The sequence below is a fragment of the Pungitius pungitius genome, chromosome 6 (assembly GCF_949316345.1).
Source record: "Pungitius pungitius chromosome 6, fPunPun2.1, whole genome shotgun sequence".
In the NCBI taxonomy this organism is placed as follows: Eukaryota; Metazoa; Chordata; class Actinopteri; order Perciformes; family Gasterosteidae; genus Pungitius; species Pungitius pungitius.
Window position 1 is genome coordinate 13,831,833 of NC_084905.1, and position 15,903 is coordinate 13,847,735.

A 15,903-nucleotide genomic window follows, 5' to 3' on the forward strand; every position below is an offset into this window, starting at 1 on the left:
GCACAGTCCAACAGATGGAGATTGAAATATGAATGAAATATGAAATATGAAGTTTGATACAATCAATCCCCAGTGTTATTGAACACCTGCATTGGCTTGTGTCTGTTTTGGCTTGTGGCCTTTATCAGTGTCTCGTCTTTTTTCAGGTTTTTTTTAAAGAAATCTTATCAAGTGAATGCAATGATGCAATGCACCGTTTTTTTTGTCCTGTCTCAAGCATAACAAGGCTTATATCTAAAATGTTCCTTCATTTGATATGGCAAACGTGCAGAGAATGCAGTGTTGGCAGGAAATAACACACAAATTAACTGTAATATGTAGAAATCAGATCTTTGTCTCCCCATTTCTGTATTTTTGTTTTCTTGTTGGTGTTATGCCCTCTTTTCTCTGTTGTTGAAAAAACGGTGAGTATACATAAAGAAAGACAGCTAAAGCATTGGATGTATTATGCAATTAGAAAGCAATGTTGAAATATGTCTCAATATCAAAGTATCCTCCCACAGTAATAAGTGCACACACCAAACCAGTTATTTTTCATTTGTAAATGAGCACTCCTCTGGATCTCTGCAGAGCACTTAAGGCAGTCATTTGTTCCCAGAGTGATACAATTGTGGTGGTTTGAATGTGTTTGGCTGTTTTATTTCTTTTACTGTGAAGTAAAACTGTACAGTATGGGGAATTTATTACTCCACTATTATACTTCTCTCTTTTGTTTTTAAGTGTGAATGTGTGTGCACTGTGCATGTCAGAGGATTAGAGCACTGCTCATGTTAATTACAATTATATCCACCTGTTATTCACTAGCATCCATTTTGATTGACAGCCTATCAGGTCAATTTGCCGTTGACTCTATTCAGGGTTCTGCTGTTTCTCATGCTACTGACACTTTTACTTCATATCGTTTTTCCGGCTTACACACTCTCTCACTCAGACGTACACCAACAAACGCACTAGTCTGTTGCAGTACAACCTCACATTGGCAGCACTACAGTGCGGTGTGGCCTTTAGGAGTACGACTGTGACAGCCCTGCGGTTTGAGCTCCTAAAATGTGATCATAATCACTTCTGAGTCTCAGGGAAGGTCTCCATCGTGCTTTTTAACATGCTCTCTTTTGCTCAGGCTCTCTATAATTATGCGTGACACTCTGAAGGAGGCATACCTTGTTCGCTTTGTGACCTGAATCCCTGATTTATTTTACTCCCCCAGAAATTGGCCACAGCTGCGGAGAAGCTACAGATGGAGCATATGTGGAAAGACGACTTTGAGGTAAGTTGCACAAGTATATGTATACTTTATGTATGTGTTTTACATAATGCATTTGTGTAAAACGAGGTGATCCTCAGAAGCATTAACGGCTCTGCCCTGATCTGAATTTACAAGCCATAACTTCCTCTTTACATCTGAATAGATTTAATCTTTGTGTCATCTGCAGCGATTATATCTCCATCACGTAAATTGGTTTATTGCATATTATATTCTCTGTTATGACTCATTATGCCCCTCATTTTTAGAAGACAGACACTAATTTCTAAGAATTGCAGTGCCACGCAATTAGAACGCAAAGTAAAGATTTTTTTTGTGTCATAGATAAAAATTTAAGTGTTATAGATGTTGTCTAAGCTGAGGATTGGAGCATGGGAATGGCTTTAGGTACACAGTTAAAGATTTAAAAAGAGGAAAACTCGACAGAGCTTAATTCTTACAGTATTAATTGATTGGTAGCACAAACTAGGAGAATATATCAATGATGTCACTTGCCAAGGGATTAAGCTTTTCTCCACCGCATCAATGTTAGACATATTTGTGCCACACCCTGAAGCTTTTGCCACTAAGTGACAGGGTTTGTTATTCCTTGTTTACAGGGTGATGAAATCTCTTACTACAACGCAAAGGACAATGTGAGTGCTTTTCATCTGCTCTTCTTCCATATTAGCCCCTGCAAACACGCATGCCACACTCAGACGTGGGTCGGTAATGTGCTGCTGCCACACATCCCCCTCCCTCTCCTCCCGTGGCCCTCCTCTTGTTCCCTCCTCTCCTCCATTCTGCTTTTTTTTCTATTCAACACAAAGGTGTCGTATTTTCTCATTCTTGCTTTCTATCATTGCCTCAGCCTTTTAGTGCAAACCCTCCCTATTTTGCCTTCTCTCCAGGCTTTTTTCCCAATGTAGCTTCTTTTCAATCCCCCCCGCCCTCTCTCAGGTGAAGAGGTTTCTGCCATGTTCTTCCTCTAATTGACAGATGAGATGGATGAGCTGGCTACACTGTTGCTTTATTAGGAAGCAACTCTTCCCCTCCCCCTCCTGCTCTTTTTTCCCTTCCTCCACCTCACACCCTGTATACCCTGCATTCTTTTCTTCATATCTCATCATGCTTTTCTTTATACATCTCCCCGTCTGTATTGCTCTCATCGATGTATATTAGTGATTTCACACTAGGAGTTATAAATCAAGGGGCATGGACAATCATGCTGTCTCCTCTTACTCCTACCAAGTGAAGATAATAAGAAAGCGAGGAATAAAGATAATAGGAAAACAGTCGATGATGCTATTTATTCTTAAACGAGCAGGGTGTGAAAAGTGAAGCATTGACATTCTCACATGAGACATGAGTTGATAAGGATTATAGTCAGTCCTGTGCTTTTAAATAAAATCAAGGACTGCATGAAATGGAAATAAAAAGGGCCTCTTGTGGTTTCTTAAACCTACGGTACGCATTACGTGTCTGCATCTCGATTGTTTTGTTTTCCTCAGCTGGATGCAAATGAGACGGAGGGAAGAAAATATAGGATCCGGCCGGATTTTAAAGAGGATCCATCGTTTAAACGTTTGACTGACTACAACCACACGGCTGTCCACATCCCCACTGACATCTATGATGGCTGTAAGTACACACACACACACACACACACACACAAAACCAATGGTTTCCATGGATACAAGTGATACACCAACCTTTATGACATGTTGTTTAAAAGATTGTCCCTCTGGCAAATTTTCCCATGGTAAAATAATAGTTTAAAAGAAAGTGATGCACCATTAGTAAAGCAATCAATGTTTTGAAAAATTATCTTTGGATTTCACAAGGCTTCAAATGAATTGAAGCATAATACAAGTTGACTGATATATTGCGAAAGCATCTGTATTGCTATTTAACAATGATCCTGCAATGTTTTATCTGGAACTATGTTTAAATTCATATTATGATAATATACAGTATATATATATATATATATATATAGATCAATACAGACAGGGAGATGTATGAAGAAAAGCATGATGATCCCTATAGATAGATAGATAGATAGATAGATAGATAGATAGACAAGTATATCTGTTAGAATCAGAAGTGCAGGTGTTCAGATTTCTGTGGAACCACCATCGGTTTTGCGCATGAATTACACAGTTTACCGTCACAGACGTTGCCCGCGGCTATAAGGTGAAATATAGGATCAATACATCTGCATTTCCGCTTTGTGGTCATCGATTTACAATAATGATACATTGTAAATGATTCAAACTCGTTTAAATTGACAGGAAAGCTGGTAACCGTGGCAGCACCGCTAACACAAAACAATATAATTTGATTGCATTATATGATACATTCAGACTCAGTTCAGCGAATTGGTAAATGGTAAATAATAACTTTATCATGATGTGTTCTCATGAAACGTAACGTTGGGGAGAAACTTAGATAAATCCCCTTGTTTAAAGGGGATGCTATCAAAACAACATAACTAGTTATTAGAGCAGTTAACATTTCCACTAAGCAGCTTATAATACTTCATTAGCAATACTACAATGCTTCAGACCAGATCATAGCATCAAGAAAGAATGGTCTTGTACACTGTATAATCCTGCAACAAAGGTATTTGTATCTGCCCATATGGATCATCGGCTAATGTCACAAAAACATCATCACTGATCGGTAAAAGTCCAATTTGCTCCCTTTTTATTTTGTTCTGATCCATCTGTGACAGTGAGAAATTGTGCTTCTTTCATAACACAAGTTTACGTTGCCTAGTAGCCGAAGGCTCGTGGCACTGAGGCCTTGATCAATACAGGGACAAACCTTCTTACAACTAAGAAAGGTTCATTAATAGTAGTGATATTAACTTTATTCATATATCACCATAGAAAAGATGTTTGACAGACAAAGCAGCTAAAGTAAGACAATAAAACATCAGAAAGCTCAATAGTAAGGCCCAACAAAGCAAGACCAGGTAAGAGATGAAACAGTAAATATATAAATTATATAAAACTAATTGGTACAATACATGTTTGATGGCCATGATCCTGTTGTGAGTTGCACTTTAACAGTATTGTTTATGCCTGCGTGTAAACTGTTATGCATCTGTTACAGCACGTTTATCCCAAACAAAAAAAGATATATTTTTGATAATTTCATCATTATGTGGTGACATTTACTGAGTGGTTCAGAGGAATTTGATTCCCTAGTGTCCCTGTGACATTTTGCACGGATCAAGTTTAATTCAAACGACTTGAGAATGGTGTGTTGAATATTTTAACCGTGATGTGTTGTATTTGAATATCTTTCATTTCTTTTTCTTCTTTCATTTGTTCATGTTGAGCACATTGGTTATGTTCTTATCACATGAAGCATTCAGTGCCATGCTCCAGGGACACCTCTCTGGCCATAATTAGGGCTGCATGTCATCCTGTAATGAGCATATGTATACATAGATACGCTGAGCTGCTTGGACCTGTTCACGGGGAGAAGTCTGATCTCAGTGAGATGAAAAAAACAATCTATTTGCGGAGGACTCAAAGATGACTCTAATGTTTATTTTTCATTAATCTTTTCAATATATATTTTCTTGATCAGGGGATTAAACCAACGACAAATGTGTTGATTATTCTAAAACTCTAAAACTCTCCTAAAAGTCCAAACAGCTCTTTTGACATAACTTCTAAATGAAAACTAATTGACGATACAGACTTTTCCCCGCAGCCCAAGCGGTTAGGATACTTATATGAACCATCTTAAAGCTAACAGGATTAGGCTAGAGTTAGTATGAGCTCACGGTATAAGATTGGCCCGTGTTTATTAAAAGAATATATTCAAAGAATAGTCCCACTTGTGTGTATTTATTACGCGCACACACTCGTACAGTGTGTCAGACTTGGGCACCCATGCACAAGTATGTGTTTTGCCTTGAGAAAAAAAAATAAACACAGGATTTATACGTTTTTGCAGTTTCAAATCTCCAATTTTATCTCTACCCTATAAATGTTCCAGGAATAGCCTTTGCTCAGCTGGAGAAAATTGGATTTTCTGGGCAAATTGGGGAGCAAGTTTATGAAATCAGTTTCCATCGGCAGCAGCATGTCATGTGAGATGAGTGTACAATAGGAAGCAGACGTTCTCTTCAGGGGACAGAGAGGTCACAATAGCTGTGGTGGTTTGTTCTCTTCCAGAAAATAAAAGCGTGTCAGCATTGTCGTCATAACTAGCTCCCATTTTTAAATAAATGATATTCATCTAAAAATGGCCTGTTATATACACCCACGTGCTCTGGCCCAGTCCTACCTCCTACTACTGCTACCGTGCTACAATATTGATTCATGTTGCCACCAGAGGAAAACCATATCTATATCACAGGGGTTTTTCCATAAGTTCTTGGTTAATGTCCATTATGACCGATGCACTACCTTCTTTAAAGCCTTGAAATACAATGTACTCCTAAATGTTAGTATTAATTGATCCATGTTTTGATAGTGAAGTAGATTGCACCCCTGGTATCCAACTGAGATGAAGTCATCCTAGGATGTAGATTCAGTGTGGCATCAAAGCCGTGCCGAGTGCAGCCAGGGAATTCATTAGTATCAGTGGCAATATGGCTGAGGGGGCGATACTGTATCCCCTATGAAGCAATGGTGGATTTCAGCTCATTAAATATCCTGAATTAAGTCAGACGTTTTCAAAACCAAGGGAAACACTAAAGAAAATATTACCACTGGTTTAGATGTGATTTTGGCCTGCTTGTTTAGCAATGTTTTTTTGTGTATGCGTAGACAATGTATGCATGTGTGAATATATTCTGTGTATATCTTACTATACAGAGATTTTGCTATTTACATACTTTAGCTAATGGCAATGTCTGTCTTCATGAACCTTTACTTAAAAATCACACTTGTCTTATTAAATAACAATGGCTTCAATGTTATTTTCTACCTCTCTATCTCTCTCTCTCTCTCTCTCTCTCTCTCTTGTTCCTTTACAATAAAAAACATTCAGTCCTGGCAACCACAGATTCATTAACTCCCCCCTCTAGAGGATAGCATGCAAATGAGGTGTTTGCTTTGCACATCAATGAGCCACGTCACACTCAATACAGAATACCAATATTTTCCACACACGCATGTTCAGACTCACGTAAAATCTTATATATAAAAAGTGCTACACTGGTTCAGGGGAAGAAAGGACAGAACAGAAGAAGAACAGTAAAGAGACAGACTGATCAGGGATAGAGTTGTGGCATGTGCTGTGTCTCCATCCATCCTAGTAAGTGTTATATAGCTCTGAGCTGCCTGGGTGCTGTCTCATTACATCCATGATGTGGGTTGCCTCTCAGAGCGCATGCTATCAATCACATGCATGCACACATACAAACACAGACAGGTTATCGATTGTTTCAGGTCAAATTAAACAAAGTTCACTGCTAGCTAACCTCTGCTCTGTATCTGTTGCTAAATCCCATCCCGGCTGGGTGTGCGCGCCTCATGTTTGCTCAGGCAGACTGAGCGGACTTGTGTGTGAGTCTTAATGCATTTGTAAATCTGGGATGTACACGTCATGGACGGTCTACAATGGCCTGCTCATATGTTTATTGGTCATTATTTCAGAATGCACACACTGATCTGTTAACAGTATTGCATTTATCTGGTGTATCCGTCTTTTCAGCACAGGTTTGATATGTATTTGTGTGTTTTTTTAGCCACCATTGTGCTAAATGAACTGGACTGGTCGGAGGCATTAGAGGAGGTGTTTAGAAAGAACAGAGAGGACGACCCGACTCTGCTCTGGCAGGTGTATGGCAGCGCTACGGGGCTAGCTCGCTACTATCCAGGTAATTAAACAACCCCCAAAAAACCTCTGAATTTTAACGCAGGCGGGCAGCTTGTGACACGGCGTAGGACAACTCTGGAGGATTATTTAGCCTCCGAAATAGTTTGTGCATTTGCTGCTATGAGACTCAAGCTGTGTGTGTTTCCTTCATTATCAACTCAGAGGTGCACAAGGATTATTTGATTGACCTAAAATGTGCTTGTTCCCACAGCACTGAGCAAAAGAACTCGATAAATATTCTTCGTTCAACTTGCACTGATTTTGTCTGTGTTGAAGATTGTGTGATTCTATTTTTGTAGAGTGATGTCTGTGCTAAGCTATTTCTATTCATGAGATTTCCTGTCGTCATTGACACTATAGTTTTATGCAAAGGTTTATGTATATTATAGTATTCCTGTTCTTCATTCCTCACTTTTTTTAACCTCGTGCACAAGGCAGTCACATACACAATTGCTTTTTTTTTATCAAGCCACGATGGCACAAGGAAATATTAATAAAAGCAGTGTCAAGTCCTTTGATTCAGCACGAGACACTGCTGAATGGAATATGTCACTACATGTTGTCAGAAATTTGCAGATCAACACTTCAGTCAGAGATGTCAGATGTTATTCTTTTCCTTTTATTAACCTTAAAACACATCTTATCTTATCTCCTCTGAAAGCTTCTCCCTGGATGGATTCTCGCAAGACCCTGAGTAAAATTGATCTTTATGATGTCCGCAGGAGGCCATGGTGAGACAACTGTTAGATAAAATAGAAACAGTTTGATCTTGATTTAAATGTTGGTCATGTTAACAGTAAATATGATATATTGAATGAAATATTGTGTAGGCTTTTTTATTGTTTTGTATGTAATAATGTCATAATGTGTATCCATGGAGTATTGTTAATAACATTCTTATAGCACTGTCAGCAATGTTCCCCAACATTAAATATGTATATGTGCACACATTACGAATCAAAGTATAATGTGTAGGTAATATTGTGTTTTAAAATATATTATAGGATTGCGTTGGCTTTGAACATATTTTACCTGCTCAGAGAGTGTGTACGTGTCACAGACCAGATTTTCTTTCATTCATTAATGTCCTACTAGGTACATTCAAGGAGCTGCCTCACCTAAAGATATGCTAATCCTTGTGGATGCGTGAGTTACTTTATAGCCTCATTGATCTGTGACCTCCTCACATCAGTCATGATTTCCCCAGATTACATCAACTGCCCTCCTATAATTTCCTCATATTGTAATGCATTTCCCAAGGCAGAAGTTCTAATGATATATCGAGCATGAAAAATTGAGCAGACAAATTGCAGTGAGAAGCTGTTGGGTGCTTTGTTGTGGTTGCAGAAGCGGGAGTGTGTCTGGCTTGACTCTCAAGCTGATCAGGACCTCCGTCAGTGAGATGTTGGAGACTCTGTCTGACGACGACTACGTCAATGTAGTTTATGTGAGTATTATTTCATCCATCACTGACTGTGGGGAAGTCAGTGTGTGCGAGGCAACGGGGCCGAAGTGACGGACGGATTCACGATGTTCCCATTTGATTGGAGATACACAAATGAAGACATTGTGCACGTAACCCTGCAGATACACAACACACACCCGCACACACATTCCCATGCGGACAGGAGAGACAGAGATGGATGACAAGTAATGAAATATGGATTTCTCTCAGGTCTGGCCACCCTGAAACGGACCTTTAATGAAATATCCACTGCTCTATTTGGTGTACAGGATTACCTTCTGCGTGTGTGTGGGTTTGTAGGTGTGCAGGCGCATGTGTGTACATTCCCACTTCTGCTCTGAAGTGTTAAATCTGGACTTTTGACCAGAGGGAACACTTGGAAACACTCATTCATCACCCTCTTGATCACTCGATCACTCTTTCCTTTCATCATTGAGACGAGCCATTCCTCCTGGCAATTTGCCATTTAAGGTTCCTCCAGACAGCGCTTTGTGTCACTGAAGGATCACCGTGTGCACCACACGCTCCGTCTCCTCCTCACACACAAGTTTCCCCCTCTCAATGCTTCCTCTTTCTTGCCCACCGATCACTTCTACCCCCCCCCGTTCCAGCTTTTAAGTTCTGTCCATCTATTTCAGAACTTCCACATTGTGAATGAACTCAAAAAGAGCTAATTTTGTGATTCTGCAGTGGGTGGTTGTGAATGTGTTTATTGAGATGGACTGTAATACAGAATGGAGCCGTCTTCTATCTCACTGCAAAAAGAGAAAAAAGAGACTGTGTTTCCTCTCTTGGGGGCCCTTTGTCCTGGACACAATGTATTCGGTTTCACAGCAGACTCGTGGTTCTGCAAGGATGTGCAATTATTCGAATCTGTCGGGGAGCTTAGAGTGTGTGTGTGTGTGTGTTTATGTGTATGTCTACCAAAGTGAGACAGAATGAGAGATTCGCGAAGAGTCTGATTCAAATTGTACTTTTTTCTTTTTTGTTTAATTTGTTTTTCCACTTTTCTTAGAAACGATGCTGTTAGTGGTCCCAGGAAAATGAGAGGCACCCTTTTAAAAAGGTGCTAAAAGGATCATTTACATTTATTACAATTTTTTTACTATATTACAATGACATTGTCCTTACTAAAGTCGTTATTGAAATATGGGAATACTTAGACAATGCTGCAATTTCAACAGAAGGAGAAACAAGAACAGTCAGAAAAGTTTGAAACGAGCTATATTATGCGACGCTAATGTGGTCTGGAGGTAAAACTGAAAGGGGGTCCACTCAAAATATTGCTATTAATCCTTCCCTGCACGTTAAAACTACGTATGCTTGATTTATTTTTTTTATGTTACCACATTTTCAGATCTTAGTATTGTAACGTATCCCATATTGCCAAAAAGAAGGATTTCCCAAATTACCAAAATAAGACAAAAAGAAATAGTAAATACCAGAATTGAGTTGAGTTGAGTTTTTTCACCCTCTTTTTTTATCTTCACCTTTCTGTCATTGGCTAACTTACCCGCACAAACGCACACACACAGACACAGACACACATATGCCTGGCTCTGGGGGTTTGTAACCTGACACTTTTATCAATCTCGGATATTACCCATAAATCCTTAGCCATTAACTCTAGCCCAGGGACAAAACTGGCCCTCAGTCCAGGAAGATGCTCGCACTCTTCATGTGGTCGGTCAGACGAATGCTGATGGTCGGTTTTTCCAACTTTGTCCTCAACGTTTAAATTTGAAATTATTTTGGCTCGTTTTCTTCTCACTTTCCATCACACTCCTAACTCCCTGGACCTCCTTCACCTTCATCCAACCTGTTGAGCCGTGTTAGCCAGCAGTGTGCAATGACGTCTGGGCAAATCAGAGCACTAAACCAGCAAAGCAGTGAGTCCTGCTGCATTAGGATTTAAAGATTAGCCCCCTCTCTCTCTCTCTCTCTCTCTCTCTCTCTCTCTCTCTCGTGTGACATCACTAATCCATTACCTGGACCATCACACACACACAAAGCTGTTGTAATAGGATCACAAGGGGAACAGTGGCATTGGTTGTAGATTGTATTGACATATGTGTGCAAGGCCAATAACAATTTTGCAAAGGCTGACACATTTCTTTACAACAAAAAAAGAGAAAATCTTTATAATCAGATTTTATATGTCGTGTAGTTCACTATGCAAGATCAATACCATATCTGCCAAGTCGTTTTTTTGATGGAAAAACTAGTTTCAGAATGGTCTGGTATGGGCCGAGGAAGAACCCATAAAAGTTTGCAGTGAATCCACGTCGCAAGGCGGATACACACTTTTCATTTCTGGAGACAGTCAAAGACACACGTCAGCTAATTTCTTCTGCTTTTAAAACCTGTATTCACACCCTCTCCCTACTCCTTTATGTCCTATTCATGTCATTTCCTTTTTCTCACCCTCACACATCCCCCCCCCACCCACACGCACACACACCTTCCTCACGTCTCCTTTTAATAGATTATGTGATAAATGATCCCCGTCTGCTGCATGAGGGCAATTATGTGAACTTCCATTGTGAGTGCGTGCATGTTTATTCGCTGTCGCCCTGATTCAGTCTTTTGTCAAATCATAGCCGTTGTGATATTGCTTTTCCATTAAATGGAGATGTGTATGTCTGTTATTGTCAATCTAAAAGCAACTTCCAAGCAGTCAGGCTCATTGGAGACACGCGCTCAAACACACCCACACAGCCATATGGTTGCTTGTCAGTCTGGATCAGTGTTTGCAGCCTCCCTTTGGCCAGCTCACAGAGACACAGTGATAGTATAGATCGATGAGGTGCAGTTTTGTTTTGGAAGAGTTTTGTTACACAGTAGATCTGCTGGTTAACTACACTACTGTCGCATCTCTTTCACATATTGCTATTATATATTCTGTTAGTTTATTCTGTAATTTTTGCTCATTGTCATGGTTCAATTTATTTTTCAATTCAATTTGTTTTGTTTTTTTGTTTATAAAACGCAAATGTCATATTTCCCCGATACAGCTTTGAAAATCCATAAAAACGCTACATCTACTGTCCCGGGACCCTCCCATTGGCACAAGAAAAAATCCCCCCAAACAAAGAAAATGGAAAAAAATTAGAGAGAGCAACAAAAGAAGGATCCCTCATGGTGGATGAGCAGAAGTGTAATAGACCCTGCATTCAATCACATTATTTAGATATTCAGAATCGCACAATAACGATGGAATTATGAGCTCATTGAATTTGTCCTTACTGTTCGCTCACTGACAATTTGTTCGCTCCTCTTCAGATGATATAATGATGAAAACACAGATCATCAGTGTGCCTCTCAACAGAAGGAGGCGGGCTTTTGGTTAAGATGTGTGCAGTATGACGGAAATGAGCAGGTCGCACCTTTAAAAAAAGATGGTGTTGCTGATAACCAACCCTAACCCTAACCTTTTATAGCAGAATCTTGTTTCCATGGATACCAAATCTTTGAGCTCCCAGGATGTGAAGCAATTAGTGGGGCTTGATGAATGTGTCTGATAGCATCCAAGTCCAGGTGGGAGTGTTAGTGTGTGCTGTATTTATTAAATATGCAGACATTTTGTAATTCTATGAGTAATTGTTGGTTGTAACTGATTGTTTCCCAGTTTAACACCAGGGTGAAGAAGACGGCGTGTTTCGAACATCTGGTCCAAGCCAACGTGAGGAACAAGAAACTGCTGAAGGATGCCGTTCAGAACATCACAGCTAAAGGAATTACTAACTACACAAAAGGTTTTGAGTTTGCTTTTGAGCAGCTCTCTACGGTGAGATTTTCAAGTTGCATTCTTTCAAGTCATGTCATTTTATCACACAATAGGTTTTGGTCATTGTCTTTTACTGCCATCTGCTGGCTGGAAGTGTTACCTCAACAAAGCTGTCTACATTTAAAAAAAATACTTTGGGGTTACTGGGTTATGATGGTGTCAGACTTGATGACCACTTTTGACAATTTGAAGCCTTTGCCATCAGCTGCAGGTTCATAGCATCCAATGTTTGATCATTTTGAATTCAACCAACAAGCATTGCACTAGATAAAAGACAATTGGGCTATCCAAAACAGAAAGTTGTAACCCTGTGGATTGTGAATTTCTCTGAGAGGGAGATACAAGGAAACCTCTGGAGGTCAGCAACGGTAATTGGCTTCATCCTCCGGGGACTGTCCATATTGACAGGAGGAAATCACTGCTTTTGACCCGACGGTGACGTTAGACAGGTCATGAAGTGTATGAATGTGTTAACTGGTGTTTTTCCCAAACCAAAATCGGATGGACGAGCAGACAAGATGAGTGGGGGGAAAAAAAGGTTTAATTGGAAAATCTTTTGTTTTCCTTTGATTAGACTAATGTGAGTAGAGCAAACTGCAACAAGATTATTATGCTGTTTACTGACGGAGGAGAAGAAAGAGCTCAGGCCATATTAGAGAAGTACAATGCTGAGAAAAAGGTACGTACACAAACACACTTACAGAAACACATGATTTGCCGTTAGCTATGTGGATGTGCTCCCGTTGTAGTTTTTCTTAGACTCGGCTTTTTGGCGCTCCCTTTGGGACTTCCGTGTGCATTTCCTCACGTTTTTTTTTTACATATTATGCATAACAAAGACCGTCTCACTTACACACTACACAAATATGCTCATTCTTAAGGTTGAAGACACAATCTCATTAGATCAAAATCTCTCATATTTTTTGCTTGTAATTATTTGATTATTATTTGTAGTTAATTTCAAGTATTACTATAGCACTATAATAAAAAAGCATACGCTTAAATCATATGTATCTTTTTTGTGTATCTATGATCTGACAGTCACATTTGGGACAAGACAAATCATCAATCATATGGCATTTTGTACATTGCAAGAGCTTAGGCCATGATACATATTGTTGAATTGAAACTTGTGCTCCAGGTGAGGATCTTCACCTTCTCAGTAGGACAGCACAACTATGATAAAGGGCCGATTCAGTGGATGGCCTGCTCCAACAAAGGTACAGCACGGGTCATAGCACACACCACTACCAAATATTGTTCAGTTCAGTTTGTCAGTTTGGTAGTAGATTAAGGATTTGAACATCATTTTGGAAAAAGACGATCAAACCGTAAAGACCTTATTAACTCATCTAACGTGTCCTGATGTCATTACGCAGTGGTCTCCACTGCAGTATTGCAGGCCGTTTGCTTTGCTCCATGTTTTGGGGTTGCTTGTGTAGCTTTGCCATCTGCTTACATCTGATGTCATCTCACCTTCGTGTGATCCTGACATCAAGTTTCAGCAAAATGATGTCTGATCATTTTCTCAGGTTACTTCTATGAGATTCCTTCCATCGGGGCTATCAGAATAAACACACAGGTGAGATTATGGTTTGCTATTTTTTGTATAACACATAAAATGTATGGAACTTTTAATCAGGGAAAATGTGCTTTCATTTTAGGAGTACCTAGATGTCCTGGGAAGACCAATGGTTTTGGCAGACAAGCAGGCCAAACAAGTCCAATGGACTAATGTATACCTCGATGCTCTGGTACTGTTTGTGTTCTCCAGTTCATTTTATGAGAATATTGTTTCTGCCGTGTTTGTTTAACTTAAAAAGATTCCTGAGCTGAACAGTGCATTTGCTTGACTCTCCATCAGGAACTTGGTCTGGTCATTACTGGAACATTACCTGTCTTCAATAAGACAAAGACCATAGATGACAGGAATGGCGAGGTGCATTAAATAAATACATGAGCACATAATAAGTGGAATCCGTGGGAGTGGATGCTGTATTTTCCTGTTACTCATCTTTTTTTTCATACTGTCTCTTAGCACCAGAATCAATTGATTCTTGGCGTTATGGGAATTGACGTGTCTCTGAATGACATCAAGAAGCTCACGCCACGCTTCACAGTGAGTCCAACACCCACATGCAGATAAATACAGCTAGGAAATCAAAACTCTTGTGACTGGCAAAGTTTCCCCGTTGGTGAATTAGAGAGTGATATGATTCCATTAGATATTTAACATTTCCCTCCTCTGTTAATCGTTTTCTTCAGATTGGTCCAAATGGGTACTATTTTGCCATTGATCCTAATGGATATGTCCTGCTTCACCCCAATCTTCTGCCAAAGGTATGGTACCTGAGCCTATGCATCACTCAACAGGTCCAGGTCTCAGCATTACATCATGTTCTAACTATTCCATATGATTAAACATGAACTGCTTGTCGCAGTGAATCATATGCAGGCTAGCAGATGGATCAAGTCCTCCTCATACTTTTATGTGCTGGAACCTTACCATGAATCATCATAAAAGTTATGAATTATCCAGTTAGAGTATGACTTGATACCTTCAGTCCTCACATGTCGGCTTGAAGGTCACTCATTATCATGCGAGCCAAAATAGATGTGAAGGCTGCAATTTTTTATATTTTAGAATGAAAGAATAAAAGAGACTGTGGCATAGCAAAGAGATAATGTTTAAAAGAGAAAGGGGTACACCTCCGAATTTAATTTAATGTCCATTTCTATCCTTATTCCCTTCTTTATATGCTGTAGATTATATGTTCTAGGATAAAAGGAGTAATGCGATTATTTTGTAGTAGCACTTAATGTACTATCTTGCTTTTAGCCTATCATATGCATTATCTTTAATGTTTTTAACATGGCTCAAAGATTTAGTTTGAATGAAAATATTCAACAATTATAAAAGAAATCTTCAACCGGTACCATATCAATAGTATCGTTCTTATAAGTAATCTTAAAGCTCCTTTCTGAATAAAGAAGAGAGACATACTGCAGAGCATATTCTTCCCATCTCTCCTGAATAAAGGGGATTTTCTACTTTTTTCCTCATAATCTTTTTTACCCAGACTGAAACCAGTCAACAAATATGTGTGTGTCTAAATAGCTACTGAGATGCAGCTTGGAGACATTGACACAATTAATGTAGTTGGTGGGCTCTGAAACCAACACTCCCCACTCTACGTACGACACAAAACAACAAATCAATGCATCACTGTGCATCTTTTCAAAACTTTCCCAGAAAAGGATTCGTAACAGAAGGCTCAGGCTCAGTAATAAGTATGCTGTCACTTTTCATGAGGTGAGACGAAGAACAAGTACTGTAGATTGCAGAAGTAGTTCCTAAAGATAGCTGATTCAGACGTCTTTTGTATTGTCGACCCGTAGCTTTCCCCTCAGAATTCTCTCTATACATGTAGTAACAGAGATTGTAGCTAATAATTCGATTTTTGCTGGCCATAATAAATCATTTTTGGGATCTATTACATTCTTGTATAGCTTGTAATGATCACTCTGTTCATAAACATTTGATTGTTTATTACAAATGTG

The 15,903-nt window shown here is 39.3% G+C and overlaps 1 protein-coding gene across 2 annotated transcripts in view; it reads left to right on the forward strand.

The window, feature by feature from the left end:
• The window catches only part of LOC119196383 (voltage-dependent calcium channel subunit alpha-2/delta-1), a 48,937-nt gene that overhangs the window by 17,649 nt on the left and 15,385 nt on the right, over positions 1–15,903 (forward strand). For both annotated transcript variants that reach the window (XM_062563008.1, XM_037452027.2), the window contains exons 4-18: positions 1,208–1,267; positions 1,864–1,899; positions 2,755–2,884; positions 6,960–7,091; positions 7,752–7,821; positions 8,186–8,236; positions 8,438–8,537; positions 12,184–12,342; positions 12,917–13,021; positions 13,484–13,562; positions 13,875–13,924; positions 14,007–14,096; positions 14,207–14,281; positions 14,381–14,461; positions 14,608–14,682. In XM_062563008.1, the coding sequence (XP_062418992.1) occupies positions 1,208–1,267; positions 1,864–1,899; positions 2,755–2,884; positions 6,960–7,091; positions 7,752–7,821; positions 8,186–8,236; positions 8,438–8,537; positions 12,184–12,342; positions 12,917–13,021; positions 13,484–13,562; positions 13,875–13,924; positions 14,007–14,096; positions 14,207–14,281; positions 14,381–14,461; positions 14,608–14,682 (1,293 nt within the window). The remainder of the gene's footprint in view (positions 1–1,207; positions 1,268–1,863; positions 1,900–2,754; positions 2,885–6,959; positions 7,092–7,751; positions 7,822–8,185; positions 8,237–8,437; positions 8,538–12,183; positions 12,343–12,916; positions 13,022–13,483; positions 13,563–13,874; positions 13,925–14,006; positions 14,097–14,206; positions 14,282–14,380; positions 14,462–14,607; positions 14,683–15,903) is intronic.